At 40.0% G+C, this 24,503-nt stretch overlaps 5 protein-coding genes across 5 annotated transcripts in view; 3 read left to right on the top strand and 2 right to left on the bottom strand.

Moving 5' to 3' along the window:
* LOC129765298 (NADH dehydrogenase [ubiquinone] 1 alpha subcomplex subunit 11) overlaps positions 1-24,503 on the top strand; it is a 245,029-nt gene that overhangs the window by 79,613 nt on the left and 140,913 nt on the right. The gene's annotated exons all lie outside the window — the stretch shown is intronic.
* On the top strand, positions 851-2,626 carry LOC129765289 (mitochondrial ribonuclease P protein 1 homolog). Its single transcript, XM_055765442.1, has 2 exons — positions 851-1,503; positions 1,563-2,626. Exons 1-2 carry the CDS (start codon positions 965-967, stop codon positions 2,242-2,244), a joined length of 1,221 nt encoding a protein of 406 aa, XP_055621417.1. The 5' UTR covers positions 851-964; the 3' UTR covers positions 2,245-2,626.
* On the bottom strand, positions 2,246-17,021 carry LOC129765283 (ATP-dependent RNA helicase DHX8). The gene is made up of 4 exons (XM_055765433.1): positions 16,519-17,021; positions 14,144-16,455; positions 9,406-10,559; positions 2,246-2,554 (listed from the first exon to the last, which is right to left on the bottom strand). The coding sequence occupies exons 1-4, from the start codon at positions 16,610-16,612 to the stop codon at positions 2,332-2,334; spliced, it is 3,783 nt and encodes a 1,260-aa protein (XP_055621408.1). The 5' UTR covers positions 16,613-17,021; the 3' UTR covers positions 2,246-2,331.
* On the top strand, positions 21,545-22,197 carry LOC129765300 (ragulator complex protein LAMTOR2 homolog). The gene is made up of 2 exons (XM_055765456.1): positions 21,545-21,745; positions 21,803-22,197. The coding sequence occupies exons 1-2, from the start codon at positions 21,678-21,680 to the stop codon at positions 22,134-22,136; spliced, it is 402 nt and encodes a 133-aa protein (XP_055621431.1). The 5' UTR covers positions 21,545-21,677; the 3' UTR covers positions 22,137-22,197.
* On the bottom strand, positions 22,180-23,791 carry LOC129765288 (dynein axonemal assembly factor 3 homolog). Its single transcript, XM_055765441.1, has 2 exons — positions 23,123-23,791; positions 22,180-23,063 (listed from the first exon to the last, which is right to left on the bottom strand). The coding sequence occupies exons 1-2, from the start codon at positions 23,631-23,633 to the stop codon at positions 22,210-22,212; spliced, it is 1,365 nt and encodes a 454-aa protein (XP_055621416.1). The 5' UTR covers positions 23,634-23,791; the 3' UTR covers positions 22,180-22,209.

The raw sequence follows: 24,503 nt of genomic DNA, 5'->3' as shown, positions 1-24,503 counted from the left end.
CTATATTCCCTGTGATTGATCTTGAACGCGCGTACTATCAGATTCCTATGCACGAGAACGTTGAAAGAACAGTAATTATTACACTACTGAGGTTGTATGAATTTCTCGTAATGTTGCCAGGATTGAAAAATTCAGGTCAAATATTTCAAAGATTCATTAATAATATTTAAGTCGACATGCGTACATAGACGACTTGCTTATCGCTTCAGTATCCCAGGAGGAGCACCAAAAGCACCATTTGTCGATACATTACTTGTTTGGTCCACAAATAATTATCATTATAATATGATATCATCATCAGACACAGTTTTGTTTAATATTTTGGAAATTTCAAAAAAACCCTCTTATTTCATCACATAAAATACATATTCAATACGTAAAAGTAAATTTTCATTATTTTTTTTTTATTATTTTAAATTTTAAAAGCATGAAAATCCATAATTATTTTCGTCTCTCAATGAAAGCACACGAAGCTTAATGTCGTCTACGCGAATATACTCTTCAAAATCAGAATCCGAATTGGATTACGATTCCAATAATACAAAAGCAAAAGCAGCAGGAACTTGACCGTTCAGTATAGTTGTATTGGTGAACCAGAGTGCGAACTCGTGAAACGTCTCAGTGCGAACCAAACAGCTTTCGGGTGGAACCCAGTGCGAAACTAAGTTGAAATTGGGTGAATAAAAGAACGTTTTGACAGCAGTTAGGTTGGAACTGAAATTCGCTAACAGAATCGGGGTGTTTATGTCAAATTTGTCATATTTACTAATTGTTTTCCTGAATATATACATGAAATTCTTGAATCCGTTCCTAAACTAACCGCAGGGCATACGTTGTACCTGAGCTGTCAAAACACAGCTCAAAATAGAGAAAAAAACAAAGCAACAGAGTATAAACAAAACCAACTCTCTGCAGATTCATTTAGGTTATATTAAAAGTATAAAAACATTCAATATTAGGCAAAATGTTGCGCTCGTTACTAGCGGTGCGTGCTGCTTTAAATCCTACGATAAATAGCCTGAAAATAGCACACGGCCAACGTTTACCAAACAGTGTACTCGGTGCGAGTCCAGCACGGAGAAGTTACGCAAATTTCCCAAACAGCAGCGAATCATTATCACAACATTCCACCGAGAACAGCAACGAATCGGCGTTTGATGTGGACAAAAAACGTAAGATCCTCGAACTGGAAATGGAAGTTATGCGACAGGAAGGACGAAAAGTTCCGACGCCAAGTAGAATCAAGGAAAATCATTGGGAACATCTCCTACAGTTGCAGTCCAGAAATCAACGCCGGCACTATTACCTGTATCTGTGGAACATTGAGATGGCGAAGGAAAGTACACAAGCAAAGAAAGAGAAGAAAAGGTTGGAGGTGGCTAAGAGAAAAGAGGAGTTGGCCCAGCAGAACGCTACCAACGATCATCTCACCTACGGGTTGTTCCACAATACTATGTTCTTGAGGATTTATGACACCGCTATAGACCATTTTAATAATAACAAGTAAGTTGAGTGTTGCTGCTTAGTTAGCAACTTTGGGTTGTAATGATGTTTCGCTTCAGATTGATCCAGGCAATGCGTTTCGGACAGAATCTTGTATTTGACTGCTCCTATGACGACAATATGAACGAGAGAGAAATGTTGAACACAGCGAAACAGCTTATGCTGTCTTTCGCCATCAACCGAATGCATGACGAACCGTTCAATATACATCACTGTAATGTGGACTACAGTCGGAAAACGATGATTGCCCTGGAAAAACAATTGGTACGCATTCACGAGCCCTCATTCCCGTTCAACATCACCGAGAAAAGCTATCTGGATTTGTTCCCTCGTGAGAGGTTGGTTTATCTGACACCACATTGCCACAATGATTTGGAGAAGTTCAGCCACGACGATGTGTACATCGTGGGTGCTATGGTCGACAAATCATGCCAGGATGCTGTCTCACTGGGCAAGGCAAAAAAGCATGGTCTGCGAATGGCGCGGTTACCCCTTGATCGGTACTTCCAATTCAAAACTGGAAAGTCGCTCACTCTCGATCAGATGATGCAGATTTTACTCGAGTTGAAGACGTCCAACAATTTCGAGAAAGCTTTTGACTATGTTCCACGGCGAAAGATTATCCCACTGGACGAGCAGAAGCTGCAGGCGCAGCGAAGGTTCAAGCAGTCAGCGCAGGCAGGGAAGTTCAAGTTCAGCATGGAGACGTTGTTTTCGGATCAAAAGTATAGAAGGCGATAGATGTGCGTACCGAGTTATTAATTTGAAGCAGTTCAAATCACGTAAATAAATTGTGGTGACGCTCTTTACAGTGAATAAGTTTGATGTTTAATTTCTCCTCCTGCGAGTTCGGCTTATTCGCCACGCGTTCGGTTCCTCGTACTTGTTATACAGTGGTTCAAGTCGTTGATTTTTCTTGAATTTACTCAGCTTCGTTGGGTCCGAGAATCGGAAGAATGCAGGGGCGAATTCAACTAGCCATTTCGGATCGATTGTTGTTACTTCACGCATGTATTCCTTGGTTGTTTGAACTAGCTCGTGATAGACAACCCTGAAAAAAAAATTAAATTTTATTAAAATTGTATGTTTTAGAATATTTTTTGAGAAACGGCTCCAAGCGGCGACACTGAGATTTTCTATAGCTTTTCTTTCATAGAACAACTCTTGCTAGACTTTCAATTTCCTACTAGAAAACAACATTATACAGCCTGAATAGGGACAGACACAACAAGAAATTGAAATGTCTGGCAAAGCATATGATCATAGGGCCCTATTCCAGAAAACGAGACGAGCAGACGAGCGCTCGTCTCGTTTGTTTTCATATTCCAGAAGCCGAGCTCGACTAAAAACAGACGAGTAGCTCGTCTGGTTCGACGACCGTTTGGCTGCGCTCGTCAATGAATCAGTCGAATCGTCTAGTTTGTTTGATGTGTTTGTTCACCTTGTTGATTGAAAGCATCGGTATTCTTCTGATCTTCAAAAATGGTTTCACGGCTAAACTAGTATTGCATAAGCAATGTATGTTTTCAACTGCAACCATCAAATTCAATTCAGTAATTGCAAGATTTTACAGATTTTCAAATGGGCCTCTTCCGAACATCACGACCAAATGTAAACATTGAACTACCCAGCAAACATTAAATCGTATAATTTTGCACGTGCCAAGTCTTACAAGAAATCCGAATAAATCAGAATCGCATATAAAATCAATCAAAGTATGTATCGTGTATATTTGAAATCGCATAAAATGTAAAAACTCGATTTTATATACCACTATCAAATTAAGTCGCAATTCGGTATAATAAACATCAATTTTATGATGTATATTGTCGTAAAATATATTTAATCCGCATCATATACGTATATTACGCTGATGCAGTTTGTGTGTCGTATAAGCGTATAATTTTAATCGATTCAGTACTATAGTAAATCGTGTTGCATGCTGAAGAAAATCATGGAACAGTAATCATATTAGATCCTAATAAAGAACATATTACATCATATTGAAATGTCAATGAAATGCTGATGCACTTAAAAGTTTTATCCGCTGTTGAATTAAATTTCAGATAGCCGCGCGAGATAGCTGGTGGATGATAATCCAGACGACCGGAGTTCGAACCCACATCGGAGCAGTTTTCACCAAACATCAATTTGCGTCACTTTAAACATTCATATTCCACTCCCAACATAAGTCAATCAATCAATTATTATTTCTACGAACATAAATACTCATATATAAAAATGGTGATACGTGAGGTTATAATAAACATTTAACGAAAATATTGGTTTTTTTTCTATGTCTGTAATCAATCGTATATGAGTATGGTAAAAGTCGTATTTGGTGCTTTGACAATTCATGAATATATTCATATTAAATCGCAATTCAATTCCAACATAATCGCTATTATAGCCGGTCAAAGTTGCATATTCATCCAAACAAATTCGGTAAGCATTTGCCATGTATGTATATGGCCTCCACTTTTGCATGCATATGCCAGTTAGGCGCATTATATGCCAACCAAATTTTACGAAACGAAATACATATATATAGATTTAAAACTTTCCTTGATAATGGGAGGCGTTCTGGCGTAGTGGTAACATTCATGCCTCTCACGCTAAAGGTCACGAGTTCAATTCTCACTCCCGACATTCTTCCAAAAATGGAAGTAAAAAGTGACGAACCAGCCAATTGAGTTGAAAGCCACTATAATACAGATAAAAAAAAACCTTGATAAATAGTTGATTAGGTGAACAAACATTGCCCCCCATAAATCCATAATAACAAAACGTCTGAGTGATGAAACCATATGCTCGAAGAAAAATATCAATGAAACCAAAAGATATATGAAATTCCTTTTTGTTATGTTTTTTTAATATTTTGGCACTGAGAAAAGAGTATCGATTGATCAATTTTAAAATTGTTTGTTGTTTTTCTCAAAACAAAAACATGTCTTCTCATCTGACATCACTGATCATACCGAGAAAAAGTGACTGAAGTCTCTCCAGTCCACCAAATAAAACATTTCAATGAAACTCGTGTACTGGAATGAGATATTTTGCTCGTCTCGACAGTGACTGAAGCCGAGACGAGACGAGACGAATTGCTCGTCTCGTTTTTTGGAATAGGGCCCTATATTTTCTATACAACGTATCACAAAATAAAAATCTAAAAAATTACCCGGCATCAATGCTGATGAATGATTGGTAATGGATTGATAATAGTGATGGACTTCCGTGTGAAGCTAACTGACTTTTACAATAAAACAAATACTACTATTCGCGTTGACGGCGGAATTGTGTCTATCAGATTAGTCAGCCCTAAGGCAGTTTCAAATTGCTAAAATTTGTATGAAATTTGTTTCTTGGCGTTATTTACCTACTAGAAGTACGTTGTTCTGTCCCTAATTCAAACTATTTCCTATGAACTTTCAGATATTCTCACCAAAACTTACCATCATAACATAAAATTATCTTTAGACACAATTTTTGTATGATATTTTTTCACTATTTGCAAGCAAAAGTGATTTTCATTTACATAGAGTACTAATTTGTTTTGGAAAAATAATTTTCATTCATAGAGCCCTATTCCAGAAGACGAGACGAGCAGACGAGCGCTCGTCTCGTTTGTTTTCATATTCCAGAACCCGAGCTCCACTAAAAACCGACGACGACCGTTTGGCTGCGCTCGCCGATGAATCAGTCGAGTCGCCTAGTTTGTTTGATGTGTTTGTTCACCTTGTTGATTTAAAGCATTGGTATTTGACTGTTCCGCCTTTATCTCCAAAAATTGTTTTCAACTGCAATCATAAAATTCAATTCAGTAATTGCAAAATTTTGCAGATTTTCAAATGGATCTTTTCCAAACAACACAACCAAATGTAAACATTGAACTCATATCCAGGGATGCCAGATGACTGTGTTGAATATATTAACACGGCACGGAAAGTTTTTTCATATTATATTGAACAAAAATGATTCAAAATTCAATTTTGTGCATTTTTGATAAGCCAATGCTTTTACTAATTAACATTTTACATTAAGTCGTCCCTTCATCGTACCTAAATGTTTCGAAGTTAATTGCTATGAATGTGAAAAAACTAGATTACTTTATTGTATAACTCTTAATGGAAATACATGCATTTAGATTTAAAACCTAAGCACCGATTCTTGATCAATCGTTGCTTAGGTAAACAAACATTGACCCTAATAAATCCATAATAACAAAACATCTGATTGATGAAGCCATATGCTACAAGAAAAAATATTAATGAAACCAAAAGATATAAGAAACTTATTCCTTTTCGTTATGATTTTAGTATTTTGGCACAGAAAAAAAGTATCGATTGATCAATTTTAAAAATGTTTGTAATTTTTCTCGAAATAAAAACATGTACTCACATCTGACATCACTGATCATACCGAGAAAAAGTGACAGAAGTCTTTCCAGTCTACCAAATAAAACATGAAACTCGTGTACTGGAATAGGATATTTTGCTCGCTTCGTTTTCTGGAATAGGGCCCATAATAAATCCTATCGTCCGATTGCATTGCTTTGAAAATTATTGGAGAAAATAATCCTTCTTAAACCCGATTCAACTTTTCTTTACGCAAAAGGAGAATTTGACCTGAATATGAGGAAGTATTTGATTATATTTGGCGTATCCAAAATGACAGAAGATGAGGATCTCCTGATATGGGGATCTGTGACAGTGAGACCACCATTGGGCGTCGTGCACAAATAACGTAACGCTAAAAATCCGGATTTTATATGCGGCATTCCGTTATATTTCAGGAATTCTGTTAGGTTATGCCTTTTTTATGCATGCAACGTGATCTGGAACATTCTTTTCTGAGCATTCATGCACTCATCGATTTATTTATTTCAACTCCCATTTTTTTCTGAATTTCATTTTATTATCTCTTTGTATACCTGTCGATCATCTAAATCCGTTCAGTGGTTCAAAAGTAATTTCGAAAAAAGGCATTTTTGGGAAAAAGTGGAAAAAAAAATTCGGACTATCCCAATAAAAAACAAAAAAAAACGGTAAGGAACAAAATTACCACTTTTGACGAAAATTGGTGCTCAACAACAATGGCCTAGAAATTGTCTCGAAAACACACTTTAGTTCAAAGAAAACAGTAACAACCGTGTCTTTACCTTCTAGTTTTTCGTTCCATTGCTAATGCGGCTAATGTGGCCGAGTTCAATGCGTTTTATTTCTTCTCGCTTGCGGATAATCGGGGTTCTAAAGGATGTGTTCACGGTGAAGACGGAATGAGAACAGTGCATGCGCGAAAAAGTTAAGCTGGAGTACTTCGAGAATAAGGATTTGTTGCATCGTGCCATCGGAAAAAAAGTTTAGAATCGTGAATTCCACGGTGTCTGGTATCATTAAACGGCGCGAAGCGCGTTTGTCTTTTTATCGAAAACGAAGATCCGGAAAAAAACCGTCAGGTCAACGAGAATGATCAAAAACACATGGTTGGGGTCTTTAAACGGAAACCGAACGCCTCAGTTCGAGATGTGGCTAAAATGTTGCATGTGTGCAAGACCTTCGTCCAGAATACCAACACTCGAGCTAGACTACGTACGTTTAAGGTTCAGTGTTCAGAAGACCTCAAACCGTGACGAGAAACAGAATACGGTCGCAAAAAGCCGTGCCCGGAAGTTATACAACCAGAAGTTAACGAAACCACACTGCTGCGTAAGGGATGACGAGACATACACAGTGCATTCAAAAAGTTCCGGCGCTAAAATCGGGAAGTGGCGCTATCTCTGCTCCAACGCGCGAACTACTTTCCACCAACTTCTGACCAGCTATCGCCATCAAATGTTGTGCCTCCAGGGCAAACAGTGAGTGCGGTCCTCTACAAAAGTGTCCTGGAACGATTATTGACACGGATACGGTGCGTGCGGCCCGACCAGTACCGATCTGGAGAATGGTTTTGCTTCATTACAAAGCGCCCGCACACCGCGATTTTGGTAGCGCAGTTTCTAGCCAAACGAAAGGTGACTGTCATCACTCATCCCCCATATTCTTCGGACCTCGTCCCGCCAGAATTTTTATTGTTTCCCAAACTAAATAACGCTATGAAAGTGGACCGTTTTGGCGATGTTACAGACATTCAACGAAATGTGACGCGTATTATGAACTCCATACCGGCTGAGAAGTTTAAACGCGTGCATACCAAAGAAATGGAAAAATGAATGATGTTAAAACTAACTTTAATTGTTTCTTTTACTCCCTAGAAATTTGGCCATAATCGAATAAAAACTCGAATTTTGAAAATGAATTTTGTGTGTGCGGTTTTTAAACGGTACCCCCTTTACTGTACCACCTGATCACTGAATAGATGCGAATGAACTATCATCAACGAGTGACGTCCTCTCTCGCCCCCTGTACCCTACACCACTGTTCCGAATGTTCTGGTATTAGCAAAAAATTACGATTCAAATATTCCAACAGCTGGCCTTTGGACAACGAATGTCAAAATTTTCCGACATGTGCAACATGTTGATGGGACGAAACTATTTCTGTTCGGCTTCAATCGTCCCAGCATCCTTTTAAATGTAACTAGTAACCCCTCAGGCAGCGCTAAGTCCACCTGATCCGACACAATGGAGGCGTATCCTCTCATTGTCTGAGCCGATGGCAATGGTGGTGATAGTTGAGCCCTTAAAGACAAGGTTACTAGCAAAACATCAAGTAGCCTTAGAGTGACTAGATAGGGAAACTGACGAACCGCAAGCACATCTCAAACGGCCGTACACACATCTGCGGCCTAGTTTGACCAGAAATGAATTAAGAATCATTATTCGATTCACTTTGACTTGGGACGGTGAGCAAAGCCGTCGCTAGGATTCGCCATTATTATGGGCCAGTTGTTAATACCAAAACTTTCAGGAAGTGGTATGCCAGGCTCCAAATGGATAGGGGTTACATGGATTTGCCGCGGTCAGGCTGCATGTTACTTATGTTATCGTAAATGATGCAGATCCGTGATGCCGTTAGAGATAATCAAAGGCAGTCAACGAGGTCTTTGGATAGAAGATATATGTGTTCAGCTGTCGCTTTTCACACTAGAGCACTTCATTCTCTTAATCTCGCAGGATTGGCTATCACGCGAGTATATTACAGAGACGGGTTGAGCTGCCTCAAGTTATGTTGGAGAGAAGCGAGTCTGGTAACCAGTGATGAATCGAAAACATTGACATATGTCTCATGCAGAGGACTTTGCTGGATAAAAAGAGGTATGTCATCGGGAACTTTTCGAAAAAAGTTCCGTAATTACCGTTCCTCCATGTTATGCGTCTTTGGAATCGTCATGGCGTGATCCACTCGGCTTCGATGGACTTCCGTACCTCATACTGCCTGATTCCGGGAAATGAAAAAACCTTCGCTTTCGCCTTCAATATAGCTTATTCTTGAGACCGTCAGCCTATACCTATTTTTGCAGTGCAAATGGAACGAAAAATTTGGCTGGTCGCTCACTCAATTTTTCCTAAGGTCGTGGTTCAAGAGTCTGGACCTGAGTCGTGACTTAATTCGCACCTTCTCCCGAAACATGTCCAATCACTGTTCCGTTGGATGCGCTGCTCCTTCATAACAACCTTACCGGCGGGAATATATGCTAAGGTTATCACGACATCAAGCACAATGTTTTGTCGGGCGAGGTATATCAAGGATTTAGAAAACCCCTTCGGGTGCCTGAGGGAATCGATCTAATAAGCCGTTTAGAGATGTGTTAGTTGGGTTAGACCTCAATCGAATGTACTAAATATATATTTTCCTATGGTTATCACAAATCCCACTAATCTCAAGTCGTCCGCGAGTAATTAGTTTTGTATCCTATTAATCGAACTTGTAAAAATGAATGAATTATAAGAAAAAACAAACATACCACTCCGGTTGCCGATTGAACAAAGCGCTAGACGGATGGATGTACACCACCTGTGAGTCGACCAGCGTTCGATAACCTTCCTGGGGATCCTTCTTGGCCGCATTTCGGAAAAAGCCCGAGCAAATAGTTTTCTGCACACGCATTGTATGTTTCCCCGCGGAAACAACATCCAGCTTGTGTCGGTCCATAATGCCCAGCAGCTGCTTTCGCACATCTTGTGCCCGTTTCAGAGTCCTTATCTGAACAAAGTTTTCATAGCACCACGCGTTGGAAAACTTGTTGTTCTTCCAGCTGTTGTAAACTGCGAGCAGCGTCAAATGATCACCCTCGATCTGGTTGAACTTTGCTTTTTTCTGGTCAGCCAGCGCTTGTTTATCTTTTGGTCGATAGAAGACATTTTGCACGGAGAGCATCGATACGATTGTTAGTATCTCGTCGGAACATTGCAGCGCGACTGACATAATCAACATTTTGGACAGATTGGGCTCAAGGGGGAACTCGGCCATACGACGACCCAAACGAGTTAGCAAACCCTCATTATCCAAAGCCGATAAGGAATGCAGCTGCTCCAGAGCCATCACCAAAGACTCGACCGGAGGAGCATCCATAAAGTCGAAATGCAACAAATCGTTGATTCCCATTGTCTTGAGCTGTAGCACTGTCGTGGCCAGATTCGTCCGTTGAATCTCCGGCACCGGAGTAGGTAACATCTCGTCACGATAGGCTCGCTCCGTGTACAATCGGTAGGCTTTTCCCGGACCTGTTCGGCCAGCTCGACCCGCTCGCTGTTTGGCCGCTGCTTGAGAAATCGGGGTGACCACCAGTGAATCCATTCCGGTTTTAGAATTGTACACTTTCTGTTTGACGAAGCCCGGATCAACAACGTAGTAGATTCCGTCGATTGTGAGTGACGTTTCGGCTATATTCGTGGCAATGACAACCTTGCGACTACCCGGGGGTGCCGGGTCGAAGATGCGTGTTTGCATTTCGGAAGGTAGCGCCGAGTATACTGGGAGGATGATCAGTTCCGGCACGTCGGGACCAAGGGACTTCATGCGTTCGTACAGTATTTCACAAGCCGTGTCAATCTCCTCCTGACCGGTGAGGAAGAGTAGAACATCGCCGGGAGGCTCGCGCAGGTGGATTTGCATAACCTGGTTTGAAAAGGAATAAAAACATTTCGTTAGTTTAAACACTTCAATTCGTTTGACAACACTGCAAGATTGCAAACACTGTTCATCTCGCTCGCTATTTACGAAGTTACTTTGCACCGCGTTTTTTCAATGTCTACGAAAATATTTGGTTCGGGTCCAACAATAAAAACCTGAGTGCCATGCTCAACTAAAACGATCGTTTCAGCTTGAGAGAATATAATGCTCCAGAAGTCAACACAGAAAGGGAAGCGAATAAATCCGCTGGAGTTAATGAGTCTTAAAAGGTTAAAATCCCTCCTATTACTAAGTTTTACTAATTACTATTACTTAAACACTCGATATATAAGTAAATCTCGACGTTTCATGTAATTCCAAGATATTTGGCATAAATCTTTTTTTTTTTTTTGAAACGATTTCCTTTACTTCCTTCATGGAGGATTTTTCGATATTCAGAAAACTTAAGTTTTGGCATCTGCGACAATAGTAAATGAAGTACGAATGAGATAATATTTTGCAGAGGGTATTTTATCGTGCAAATCAACATTTCGCTGGGAGTCCTGTACGAAAAATCGATACAGGGTAACTTCGATATAACGTACATTTTACTTTCAAAATTGTATGTTATATCGAAGCATAATAAAGAACTCAAAAACGTAGTTTATATTATCTTATTGTGTTGCTGTTTGAGTAAGGTTAATGGATAAATTCAACTAGAAGACGAAGCCAACCTTTCTCATGTTTGCCTTCGTACTGTTGATTAAAAATAGATTCAATTAGAATCCGGAATCACGAAACAGTTGTACTTCGGGATCGGTTAAAAGTAAAAATCAAGGTTTAGTTTAAAAATACAAACACTTTATTGTTTTTTTCAGAAAAACAATATTCAAAAAATTATTCCTTTGCACTTTGAAAATGTGTACGTTATATCGAGGTAAAATGTATGTTATATCGAGTGACGTTATATCGAGGGTACTTTATAACGAGGGTACGTTATATCGAAGTTTCCCTGTATGACGATTTTCATTTGCATCCTAAACCATACGTTTTGCCTCGTATTCCGAAAAATACGACAAAGTCTCAGAGCGTCGATTTTCGATAAAACTAAATTTTCGAATATGCTATATCACTATCTTGACTTTAAAAAATTAGGATTAAAAAAAGTGTTTTAAAGAAAAAGTTGTTGGTAGAAAAACTTTTTTCGTGAAAAAGTGACCATCTCCCGATGTATGGGTGACTTATTCGAAATTATAAGAACTGTTGAGATATTTCTTTTCAGACTATTCAGATAATTCTTTTTTTCTCAAAAACGATTTTGAGGAAAATGAATTTAAATTTTTTAAATATTTTGGTATTTTTTTAATGAAAATTTAAACAATTTCCTGCATTTCATCCTTTTTTTAACAGTATATTGTAGATATTATAACTTTTGAATTATAAATTTTTGTAAAAAGTGAGGAATTTTTTTTTGGCCCTTTTCAAAAAGTAGTCTGATATTTTCGAAGATTTCAATTGTACAAAGTAGATGCAATCTGCAATCTGAGATGTTGCTGCAAATGGGCAGTCGAGTTGGCACGAAATTCGTCTTTTACAGCTGACATACAGTGTCGGACAAAACATTGAGACCACTGTAATGCAAAAAAATTTTTAATGCCAATTCAAATATTGTATATGCGAAACCTAGCACTATACTAGTATGACAACTTCGAAAACCGCAAGTTTAACGCAAACAAAGCAACCCGTTTTAGCAAGACGCAAAAGTTGTCACAAGTTGAAAACCAGTGCGACTAAATTAAGGACCGGTTCCTCATTCCGGCTGTTTCGAGTGTTGTTTCGACCAATTTTTGAAGAAAATTGAAAAAAAAGAAAAAAAAGGTTTTAATTCTCGAATTCTAGTTGCATTCAACGAAAAATGGATACACAGCGAATGGTCATCCGCAGAATGTCCAAGCAAGGCAGCAGCCAATGCGAAATCGCAGAGTACTTGGGACGATCCAAAACCTTCGTGTTTAATGCCCCCCACGACCACGACCTAATGAAAACGACCGCGATGGATGACTCTGCCTTAAAACGAGCCTCCAAGGAAGATCTCGCCTCGAAAAAGATCCGGGACGAACGGCGGCTGGTGGAGAATGGGTTATGCGGTCCGGAGAAGGAAAAGCAGTGGCGAAATATGCTGTGGTCGGATGAGACGAAGGTAAACCTCATCGGCCCGGACGGAAAAAATGGGTTCTTCGCCCATTAGGCTGCGCTAACATGTACACCACGAAAACAATCAGGCATTAAGAAGGGAACATTAATGTGTGGGGGTGCTTCTCCTGGTACGGGATCGGGATCAGCACCTCTACGCCCAAATCCTAAGTGATGTTATGCTGCCACACGCCGAGTGAGAGTTTTTCTTGTTTTTATTTTTTTACCACGAATTTTAAAACCGGTCTTAACATTTGTCGCGTCATTTCAGTTGTTAAGTATGCTTAGAACGTTTTTTTTTAATGAATGACTATTGTTTTAACTACAGATGTCATAAATTTCTTCGAACAATGCAAATAAATTCTTATAAATGGGTTGAAGCATTGGATTGTATTATTTTTTCTCAAAGTTTTGTCACTTTCTTTTTTTTGCTTGAGCAGTGGTCTTAATGTTTTGTCCGACACTGTAGTTATGATTGATGGTGTTCACTACTACATATTTGCAGAAGTAGAATTGTCCAAAGATGTAAAATATTTAGGACTACACCTGGACCAAAAACTAAAATTTGGTCTTCACATCCGATAGACTTTTCAAAAGTTTATCACCCCGATTCTACATTTCGATCGACTTGATAAAATTCAATTCTGTATTCCGTTTGAGTTGTTTTTGCATTTCGTTCGATTTGCTTCTCTTCAAAAATTAAATGGACAAAACGTTCTAAATAGTGAATGCGAAATTATAACTCGAACGAAATGCAGAATCGGGGTGTATATCCACTTGTCTGCCGTGAATCCCGCTTGAACATTGTCAACAAGCGTCTGTTGTACTAAGCTATAATGCGTCCAATCATCTCCTATGGTCTCCCAGCATGGTGCAATTGTGCAAGAACTCATCGCAATAAACTACAAATCAAACAAAATCGTTTACTGAAAATGATGTTAAACTTAGACCTCTTCCATCCGACCGAGGATATTCATTGACTAGCAGGGATCTGCCAAATCGACAACTGGATACACAGTCTATTGTCTAATTCTGGACAAGCTGCAACTCATTCCCGAACCCCTTACTTAGAGGCGAATGAACTGCAAAGTTTAAAGCCTCTTAAAAACAAAGAATCGAATCGCACCCCTTACTGTAGAACATCTCTATCTCTGTTTTGATATCACATTTATTTTCCTTTAACTATCCATTTGACTTTTTATAATTGTTTTTTTTGTGTAATTTAGTTTTCTTTTGAAGTACTTAAGGTAATCATCATATTTAGAAATATTATATATTGTTGAAAGGAATTCCAAATCTCAGTTGAAAAAAACAAATTTTGAATGTTCAAGCTAATGATTAAACGAAAATGAAGGAAAAAAAACTTAACATCTCCAGAAAAAAACTTATCAACTCACCGTTATCAGCGAGGCGTCCAGATAGTCCGTTTCTGGCTCCTTCGTATACAGTATCTCCACCGGGAAGGTTCGACCGGGAATGGTGAAAATGGGTGCTTCGAAGAAGTACTGTGAGAATTTAACCGCATCCAACGTTGCTGACGTGACTATCAGTTTTATCTCGGGCCGTTTCTGGACGGCTTGCTTTAGTAGCCCAAAAAGTACGTCTGTGTGAATCGTTCGCTCATGCGCTTCATCCAACATGATTACCGAGTACGACTTGAGATCGAAATCTACCAAACACTCACGGAGCAACATACCGTCCGTCATGTATTTGATTACGGTTTCCTGGCTGGTGCAGTCCTCGAAACGGATGGTGTAACCGACTTCCTGTCCAAGTCGACAACCGTACTCTTCGGCGACACGCTTCGCTACGGACATGGCAGCCACACGACGCGGTTGGGTGCAACCAATCTTGCCTCTCGCGATGAAACCGCACTCCGCTAGATACTGCGTTATCTGTGTCGTCTTTCCAGATCCGGTTTCACCAATAACGATGAGAATTTGATTATCGGTAACGGCTTTGATCAAATCATCTCTCAGCTTATAGATCGGAAGGGACTGACGTTGTTCTACTAAACTCATATCGGTCTTTTTGCCGTAGGATGATTTCTTTCCACCAATAATTGCTTTCTTCCACTCCGGCACATCTTGCATTTGCATTCCAACGCCACGAACGTTAGCCGCGAGCGATCGGTTATCCTCGTCTGGTAGCGGATCTATCCAATTTTTGTTCATATTGGCCGGAACCGAATCCATCTCCTGCTCCCTCTGGAGCATTTTATGCTCCCGACGCTCTTTCGCCAATGCTGACTGCATCATAGCGGCTTGGGCAAGGGAACCGTCCGGATTTTTAACAATTCGTACCGGAGACAAATCGTGCAAGGCTCTGCCATGCCCTTGAAGGAACGGCGGTTCATCTTCCACAATCTCAATTTCAATGTCCGCCTCACTGTCCTCATCCTTCGGAAGTAAACCAGTTTCCTCGTCAAAGTCAGGCATTTCACTTCTATCTATAACACCCGATGAAATCATCTGCTTGATTTCCCATCGCTCGGGACTAGAAATACGTGTCACCTTCTTGCGGGATGTTTCTTCCATCGCCGAATCTCCACCTTCCTGCAGATTGAGTATTGACGGAACACTCATAGGCCGATCAGGATTTCGGCTGGCCAAATCACTGTTCTCCTGCAGATGAGCATGCGATAAGGGATTGAGATCCTTTCCGGATTCCTGATCGACATCCTTCATGCAAAGAGATATTTTCGAGCCAGCAATCGAGATAACTTTCACCTTAATACTATCCCCGCGATTGACAACATCAGTCACGCTGTTAACTCTACCTTCCGATGTGAGCTGCGAAATGTGTACCAAACCTTCCTTCTTTCTCCGGAAACTTGTGAGTTGAACAAAGCATCCGAATGCGACAATATTTACGACCCTCCCATCGTAAATCTTTCCAGGCTCGGGTTCTTCCGGAACCTGGGCCGGTGGCGAACGTCTCCGACGTTCGATTTCTCTTGAATTACTGCGTGCTCTCCTATGTCGTTCTCGGGATCTGGTACGACTCCGTCTGGATCGATCTCGTCGATCTCGATCTCTACTCCTCGACCTACTTCCCCTTCTCGATCGTTTATCCCTCGATCTGGAGCGTTGTCGGGATCGAGACCTTTTACGACGATCGCGATTCCTGGATTTGCTTCTTCGTCTCTCTTTCGATTTGCTCCGTTTGCGGTCTTTCGACCTGCTTCGTTTTCGCTCTTTCGATCTAGTTCTCTTCCTGTCCCTGGAACGAGATCGTCTGTCTTTTTTCTTCTCGTCTTTCCGCACAGCATTCGACGATGAAGGCGCGAGGCTTTCCAGCTCGGCAAACATATTATCCACCTCTTGCTGCTCGCGGGACTTTTTAGATTCCGCTTTGGATACCGATGGTGCCATATTCTCTAGCTCAGCAAACATATCATCCACAACGGAAGAACCTTGTTTCACGTCCGGTTTGTGACTCTTCTCGTCATCTTCCTCCGATTCATAGCCCTTCTTAGCGTTGGGTATCGCCAGTCCTGGAAATTTCATCGCCAAACCGCCAATTCGATCATCTTCCTCGAAAGCTGACACATTCGCGGCTCCCCCTCCCTTGGGAGGCTTCATCAGCTGGATGATACGAAGCAAATTGGAGGTGAAGGATTCGGAGAATTCTGCCCCATTCTCGGCGAGGACTTTTTTGAAAGCATCCAACGATGGGTTTTTAGTCGCTAGGTCAATGATGAATTCAGCTGTCGAAACAAACACAAGAGGTGTTTTACTTTTCCATCGTTGCATAAACTTTGGATACATACCTAAATCTTTGTCGTTTAGACCAAGATGGTTTTCCAGCTCCGTGCATATTTTGGACACCAGCGAAAGGTGCTCAAGCTGGTCGAGTTCGTCCATCGCCGGATGTTAGTGTGGCCACAATTCACCACAAAAATATGCACGAACAAACAACAATACGTTTCAAGGTACATAAACGTCTCAGAAGTAAACTTATCCAGCGCAGAGATGCCAGATTTTTTTGACACTTATAAAATGTATACACGGAGATGAGATATTGGACAAATTGGATTAATTGCAACACAAGGGCATTTATGAAGTTAATTAAGCCGGATTTAGACGTTGTGAGTTAAGTTCGCTACACATACAGCGTCACCGTCCCGTTAACTATTCTCTTGGACTTATTTTGCCGACGTCAAAGTTACCGGAGATTATGTATGTGAATGCTACTACACGATTTCCATGGGAGAATATTTGACATTTCATTCCTTTACGTTGACTTCACGGTGATGGGACGTTGTATGTGTAGCGCACTTTACTGACTTTACTCGGTCGCGAGTAAGCGTCAATCGATCCGAAGAATTACGAACGCACCCATACCACGAAATTGTATGTATGGAGCTACTTGCTCGTTTAAAAGCAACAAACTTTGACGTAGCTCGGCCAGCCGTATGGCACGATTATCGCTATCTCACTCTATCTACCATCACCGCCCATCTCACTATCACTCTGCTGAAAAAGTTCATCATCGACATTATGATATGTCAGATGGTGGTAAATTGGTAATTCGCGGCAAGGTGTCGACGTCTGGTGGCGACTTCAAATTAGGGCCCAAATTTGGGTCCCAAACTCGTTAGTGTAATCTCTATCAGATTAGAAGACACGAAGCCGGTTTTTAAATTTTAAAATTTTAATGAAAATTTTTGCATCATGTTATTTAATTACTTGAAACACGTATTTCTGACTTTCATTCAACCATATGGCTATAAAATTCCAACATTGTTACTGATTTTTTTCATTATAAAATAAAGTTGTCTTCATAAACAATTTTTGTATGAGACTTTTTACCCACCTGCAAACAAAAATGTTTTTGATTTAAATAGAATACTAATTTGATATAGAAAGGCTAATTTTCATTCATAATTTTGTATTTTGAAAACGTTCATTCCAACTGAACATCAGCCATTCTTTGATGCTCCCCTAAATTAATAAACGAAGCTCAATGCCGAAAACGCGGATCGCTGTTATGAAGGAAACAAATACTTTTGACGTTTGAGATGATGGCACCAAAAACATGGCGGGTGCCATACAGCTGAGCTCGGCTGCGAGTAGCCCCATGCAATTCAAATGTTAAATTTCGTGGTGCGTTCGTAATTCTTCGGATCGATTGATGTTTACTCGCAACCGAGTAACTCACAACTTCTAAATCCGGCTTTAGGTTTAGTTTAAAATTGAAAAACATCTAAATCGATTATAAAACAGAAAATAAAAATTAACCGTTTTTTATATAGTCCAGGGCAAGGATAAAAAACAAAGGAGCTTGATGCAATTCACGGTTAATCGCAAACTGAACAAATCGCGATCCGTACAAACTGCGCGGTGGAGTCGAGTAAAGCTTTCGCACCAGGGCGAAAGAGTTGATGTCGCACCCGGGACGGTAGAGTCGATTTGATGCTTTTTTTTTATTTTGATGGAAAACTGATACATTCAAGAAGATTGAGTTTTATTTCAAAATGTTTCATTGGGCCTGATTCTCGACTACACTTCGAATACACTTCACGGTGGAAACGGAATGAAACGTATCCGCGATGACAACGGTACGGAGTCGACATCTGGATACAAGATTAGTTTCCCACTAAATTTATCATTATAACATCAAATTATCTTCAGATGAAATTTTTGTATGAGATTATTATATCACATGAAGAAAACAAAGTTTTCTACTCACATTGAATACCAGTTTGATACGAAGAAGTTAATTTTCATTTATGATTTTTTATTTGAAAAGAGCTCATTCTGCCTGAAAACTCATCATTATCTTCGACATTTCACTAACCCGTAAAACGTAGTTCAATGGCGTGCCGTTTATTTCGTTTCCACCGTGAAGTGTATTCGAGAATCAGGCCCATTATCTTCAAACTGGCTCACCATACTGCTATGCTACTAAAACCGTACATTAACTTCAAGGATATTTTTTATTCATTTTCGATGAATAATCAATAGGGTCGGATATGTTATAAAAAAAAAGAACATGGTACATTTTAAAAACAGCATCACGATCACAAGGTTTTGGTTCGGTTATTCCAGACGACATTGGAACATATTCCTTCTGATCATCATCAGAAAAGTTGATGACCTTCGCTGATCAAATTTATTTTGGGGTATTAAATTGACGTTCATGACTTCGGACGTTTATTCGCTCTGATAATGATTGTGTGATCCTCACAAAGCGTATATTCTAATGCCGTCAGCTCACCACACAGAATTGAATTAATAAAATGTTTTTGAATTTATGAATATTTTATTAAATTGAATAATAATGGTGATCCCACCTCATTCTCCTACAAAGGTTTGATCTGGAAGAGTTATCTCGAAGACAATTAAATAATAGGATTTTCCTTTATAACATCAAACTTAACCGGTAAGCAAGGTAATAAAAATCAACATAAGCTTGGATGCGCGTACTGTTTCGTATTCACATCAAGAGCTCAACCCAAGCACCTCTAGGTTGTGTTGCAACTGACCAATTATTAATGCAATCAGTACCTGCAGTTCGACTTCAACCAATTCCTTTCCTTTTTCTTTCTTCGAAAACTATCGATAAAGTCATGCTTGTAAACCATACTATCAAAGCTTAGATTCTATGGTGGCTGGCAGAGGCGTAGTGTACGGAGGGTGGTCGGTTCTGGGTGTCATACATGACCATGATTAGTACATTCGAGTAAACGAGACATCCGTCACCGGAATATCGCCATTAAGCAAATCGCAGTGTGGAAGTATTAAAGGCAAGTTCCTCATCAAAATATACTACTCTAAATTGTTGCTACTCATGGAATTATTCCGATTCGTTACATACTAGATGTACAAGTTTGAAACCATGTTTTCTGCTTTATTCAAAGTATTCACCATCGATAGCTATACATTTTCCCATCCTTTTGGCTATTTGTGGATGTCACACCAGAAGAACTTTTCCTAATTTTTGGCAAACCATTCATCAAGCCATTTTCCTACATTTTCGTAAGAATTGAAGCGCTGTTCAGCAAATGTATGTTCCATCGATTCAAATATTCAATATTAACGCGAGTTTTGAGTAACTCATAGCAGATTCTGATTCCACCAAACACAAACAATTGCCCTCCGTTCATAGCGATTTGACAGTGTAATTGATGTTGATGATTCCCCTAGACTTACATAAGGTCTTTGACGCTTAAGATTCTTGAAATGAATCCATTTTTTTAAATCGTCATTCACAATCCGATGGAGGAATGGCTTGACGAGCAGCATTTCACATGTTTCGACTTGTTTCGACTTTCCTGCTGTCGTTCGTTCATCTCATGTGGAATTCATTTTCCGATCTTCTGGAACTTTGTCGATTCCAAAACTGGAAGTTTTCTACGACGAAGTTTCGGAAAGCGAACGTTTGCTAGATATACCAAGATTTCGTAGACATTTGAAGATCGCTGATATGACAGTGGACAAATCACGTCTTACAAGCGCTCCGCTATCTCACGTCGCCTACCAAATTTGCGCCGTTCTATCTGTTTTCATTAGCCACAAAGACAAGCGCTATGTCACGTCAAGCTACTCGCGCTATACATGTCTCAATTAGCACCTTACCTTAAGTTGAGACGCGTGAAGATTTTGTGATTTCTTGTTGATTTCATTGATGTTATAATGGATAAGTACAAAAAACAAAGGCATGGAAGCAAAGGGTTGATTGGAGAAGTGTCACGCAATACATCCGCTTCGGGAGTTATCCATTCACGCCACGCCATTGTTGGAAATGTTCCCGAATTTGGATAGATCGGCTGGTTTTGAGTCGGGCAAATTTCAGAATCCGAAAGACGATTTTGATCGGATTGTTGAACTTTTTTTTTTTAATTCGTTTATTTTTACAGGCTCAGTTACTTAAGTTTAAAGGAGCCGAATTCTTAAAAATTGTTGAACTTGATTGAATTTCCTCAATATCGGAACAAGGCTGGTTGTGATCAAGGCGCTTATATCAATGTATAACAGGTGAAGCAACATCATCACTTCAATAAGATGGGGATTACGGTTTGTGGAGCGGGGGTTGTTTGTTTTGTTATTGCTAGGATACGCTATTTTTGTCTTTTTACATGCAAGAGTGTGGAAATGAGAATGAAATACTACAAAATCACACCTTCTATTTCACATAAATTCGCAAAAGCCGAACATAGTAGGCATCGTTCGAATAAGCGTCGTAGCAGTTTGTAGAGAGCCGCCGGCAGCGTTCTGATGCTGTTTATAAACAATACCGACAGCAATTCCAATATGGCTGAAAGTGCATTTCATATGATTGTTTCACCTGGTACATATAGAGGCGCCTTGGTTGTGATGTTGTTGTAATATAAACGGGTCTAAAGGTGGCCGTACACTGTTTGTCCGGAGGTCAAATATTTGATATTTTTTTGACAGATAAAGTTTCATTTGATATTTGTACAAACACTATTTTGTTTGCTCTTCAATTTTCAACAGTAGTAAACAATATCAAACACCGAACATGGAAAAAATCAACTGAAATATTCAAGGTAACCTAACCATGTACCGACAGGTTCGAAGAACAGACTGAAAAAATATTTTAGGCATCCAATAATTAAATATTTGCTTGTCGTGTTTTGTGTAGAAAATATTTGATCAGTACACGTTGACCAAATTTTATCTGTCAAAAAGAGTCAAATATTTGGCTTCGGTCAAACAGTGTATGTGTGCACCTTAAGATAACATAATTTTCCAAATCTGGCATCTCTGGTTTCTTTTAAAGAATTCGATTGACATTTTGTGACACCGACAGCATTACACCGTTTAAGATTACACCGTTTGTCTAATCAAAACAAAAACAAGTTTTTGTATGATTTTCGTTTGATATTATTGTTATCTCTCCGTTTTTGCTATCGTCTCCCTGAATAAAATTCTTTTGAGTAAACTTTATCGTACATAGTTTACCATGCTGAAACCAATGGTTCTCACATCAGTCCTAGCCCAGGCAAATACAGGAGGCGTAGAAAGCACAACGTAAGTGTAAACCATATTGAGGAATCGTTTTTGTATCAGAATTTCCTTCCCTTCCAGTCTACTGACACACGAAGGCGCACTGCTGGCATTTTCGGGCAGCGGAGACCGGGACTCGACGAGGGCAGCAATTGCGGACGCAACAATAAAAGCAGCAATCGCAAGCAATGTTTGGTCCGCGTACGAAAAGAACGGTCGGAACGCGTTCCGGGAGGATCGTCTCCAGTACGTGTTCCTGCAGTGCGAGACGGGCAATGTGATTATCACCCAGGTGGCCAATCTATTGCTGTGTTTGTACGCGCGGGATAACGTTGGTTTGGGACTGTTGAAGGAGAAGGCGCATGCGCTGGCAAACTATCTGGAGGGCCCGCTAAAAGAAATTGCTACGCCGTAGACATTTATGTTTCTTTTTTAAAACCAGCAAATAAAACGTTGAATGATTGTTCGTACCGAAACTGGTAGGGGTTTTATTGCGTTTCGGGAGCATATTTGTATTTGATAACAGAGTAGGGCTTATTGATGGCAAAATTTGTCAGTGGTTTGAGCGTCATGGCTTTTGCGTAGTCTTTTATTTTGGCTGTGTGTTTGGAAATTTCATCTTTGCTGAAGCTTGTTAATTGGATTGTTTCAAAGCAAATTAGACTGTGTTCGTTGAACAGTCGCGAAAAGTCTTCTTTGAGGAACGAGAAATAATTGCTCGAGATTACGACAATATCGTACTTTCTCTCATGATTGCGCTTCGTCTGAATTTTAAGTACATCTTCGACGGAAAGGAAATGTATTTTTATGCTTTCACATGGTATAAACTGTTGGTCATATCGGCATACTCCGACAGCCTCCGATCTGGTTTGATCCTTATTGAATAGCTTCCCAGTGTCCAACACATATGAGCCATATTTGTGAATATCTCTATCATTGAACACGTAATCATTTTTCTCCTGCAGCTCGTACATCATTTCGTAGATGTTTCTTTCGGTGATGTCAGTGGAACGAAAATCATTCACACCATGCATCGAATGAGTCAACTTTTCTTCGGGGCAATTTACTCCAAAAGAAATGTAAGGTCCTGTGGTAATATCACCAACAACGCCACGGTGCGTGAAGCTTTCACCATTGCGGCTGAGCCCGACAGCGAATGTTTTGTTGGGATCACTTTGGCCATACTCTGGGAACGTAAATGCTATTCCTGTTTCACGCCAATGCTTATACTCTTGGGGACAGATTTGTTTCGCGCCATTTTCTCTCAGCCTCATATGTAAATCCCAATCGAATGCACCCATTCTGTTGTCATACCTAGTGCCTAACATTGCTCGCACTCTTGCTAAAATAAAAAAGTAATCATTAAGAAAATAATGCGTAATTAATACGTTTCATTCCCACCATCCCAACAATGAGAGACATTGAATACGTGTTTCTCGTGATTTATCCAAAAACGAAATACGTCCTCCAGATGATCCCGTTCCTTGTATTTCAGACCTTCAAAGGAAAATATCGGCGCAATCTTTTCCGCATATTCGCTATCTGTAATTAGGTCAGTCAAAACCTTCGCCTTGGAGTTGATGTAGCAATTAGAAAACGGTCGCAACATTGTGTTTCCGAACACATCCATGAAAAGATGTGTTTTTCCCCTCAGCGACAGCAGCTGTTGGTTCTCGAATGCAATCGCCATTAGTAAGAGGTTTCTTGCCACCAATTCCACACATCCTTCCACAAGGAAGAAATTGAGCTTCGTTGAATGTTTGAAAGTTTTCGCAGCGCTCTTGAGCACGTGTCGTGGATCACCTAGCCCGAACAGCAAAATGTTGATTTCAGCTGGTAGGTTATCGTCTTCATTTTGGGAGCTGCGGTACTCCTCGAAAAGGTCCAATGCTTCGCTGAAACCCCAAAACATTTCGAGTATTCACAGTTTACCTTCTTTGATGATTATGATACAGCAAAGTTTCCGAGTTGGATTTTGCTTGAAAAAACGATAAACAAGACATCGTTTCTATAACTACGATAGGGATGTAAGGCTACATTACCTACATCACCAATGGGTGGCACTGGTGGCACTACAAGGACACAACATTACCACTCTTGTTAACAATTTATTAGTATAATGACTGATTCAGCGTAATAGAGGGTCATCCATTAGCGACTTGACAGTTTTGTGTTCTCGTGCGAACGAATCCTTAAAACATTTTAATCATTTGTCAATGTGGAAATGTTAGTCAAAATAAACATTTTTATCACGTACATGAACGAGCAACGCTCGTAATTAGAAATTACTATCGACATTCGGAGTCAGTGGTTGCAATTTTGGTCCCTATGCTGGCTTTGCATAGTTTAGTGACCAAATTTTTCGCTGTTGGATGTTCCCGTGCCAATGAGAAGCCGCCCCCACAACGCAACGAAAATATCGCAGCCGTAAGTGAATCCATTCGAAATGATCCTAATCTGTCAATTGCACGGCGTTCTCATGAATTGAGCATTTCCTAAACCCGATTGTGGCGTATTTTTCGAAAATATCTTGGGCAACATCCTTAAAAGATCAATTCGACTAAAGAACTAAAGCCACTCGACCATATTAGGCGCAGAAACTTCTCCGATTGGGCTCTGGCGAATCTTGAAGAGAATGATGATTTTCATCACAAATTCATCTTCAGCGATGAGGCTCATTTCTGTCTAAACGGTTTTGTCAACAATGTGCTTCAAGAAACACCACTGCATCCGCGAAACATTACTGTTTGGTGTGGTTTCCATGCCGGGGGAGTGATTGGGC

This window comes from Toxorhynchites rutilus, chromosome 2 (genome assembly GCF_029784135.1).
Source record: "Toxorhynchites rutilus septentrionalis strain SRP chromosome 2, ASM2978413v1, whole genome shotgun sequence".
NCBI classification, from domain to species: Eukaryota; Metazoa; Arthropoda; class Insecta; order Diptera; family Culicidae; genus Toxorhynchites; species Toxorhynchites rutilus.
Note: the sequence above shows the minus strand (reverse complement) of the source record. Positions and strands in the feature narration are given on the sequence as shown.

Coding starts and splice junctions, on each gene's coding strand:
- LOC129765289 (XM_055765442.1), top strand. CDS start 965: ATGTTGCGCTCGTTACTAGCGGTGCGTGCTGCTTTAAATCCTACGATA. Junction 1,504..1,562: donor GACCATTTTAATAATAACAA/GTAAGTTGAGTG, acceptor GTTTCGCTTCAG/ATTGATCCAGGCAATGCGTT.
- LOC129765283 (XM_055765433.1), bottom strand. CDS start 16,612: ATGGACGAACTCGACCAGCTTGAGCACCTTTCGCTGGTGTCCAAAATA. Junction 10,560..14,143: donor TGGACGCCTCGCTGATAACG/GTGAGTTGATAA, acceptor TTTTCAAACCAG/GTTATGCAAATCCACCTGCG. Junction 2,555..9,405: donor TTCAATCGGCAACCGGAGTG/GTATGTTTGTTT, acceptor TTTTTTTTTCAG/GGTTGTCTATCACGAGCTAG.
- LOC129765300 (XM_055765456.1), top strand. CDS start 21,678: ATGCTGAAACCAATGGTTCTCACATCAGTCCTAGCCCAGGCAAATACA. Junction 21,746..21,802: donor GGAGGCGTAGAAAGCACAAC/GTAAGTGTAAAC, acceptor CTTCCCTTCCAG/TCTACTGACACACGAAGGCG.
- LOC129765288 (XM_055765441.1), bottom strand. CDS start 23,633: ATGTTTTGGGGTTTCAGCGAAGCATTGGACCTTTTCGAGGAGTACCGC. Junction 23,064..23,122: donor TGTCTCTCATTGTTGGGATG/GTGGGAATGAAA, acceptor TTTTTATTTTAG/CAAGAGTGCGAGCAATGTTA.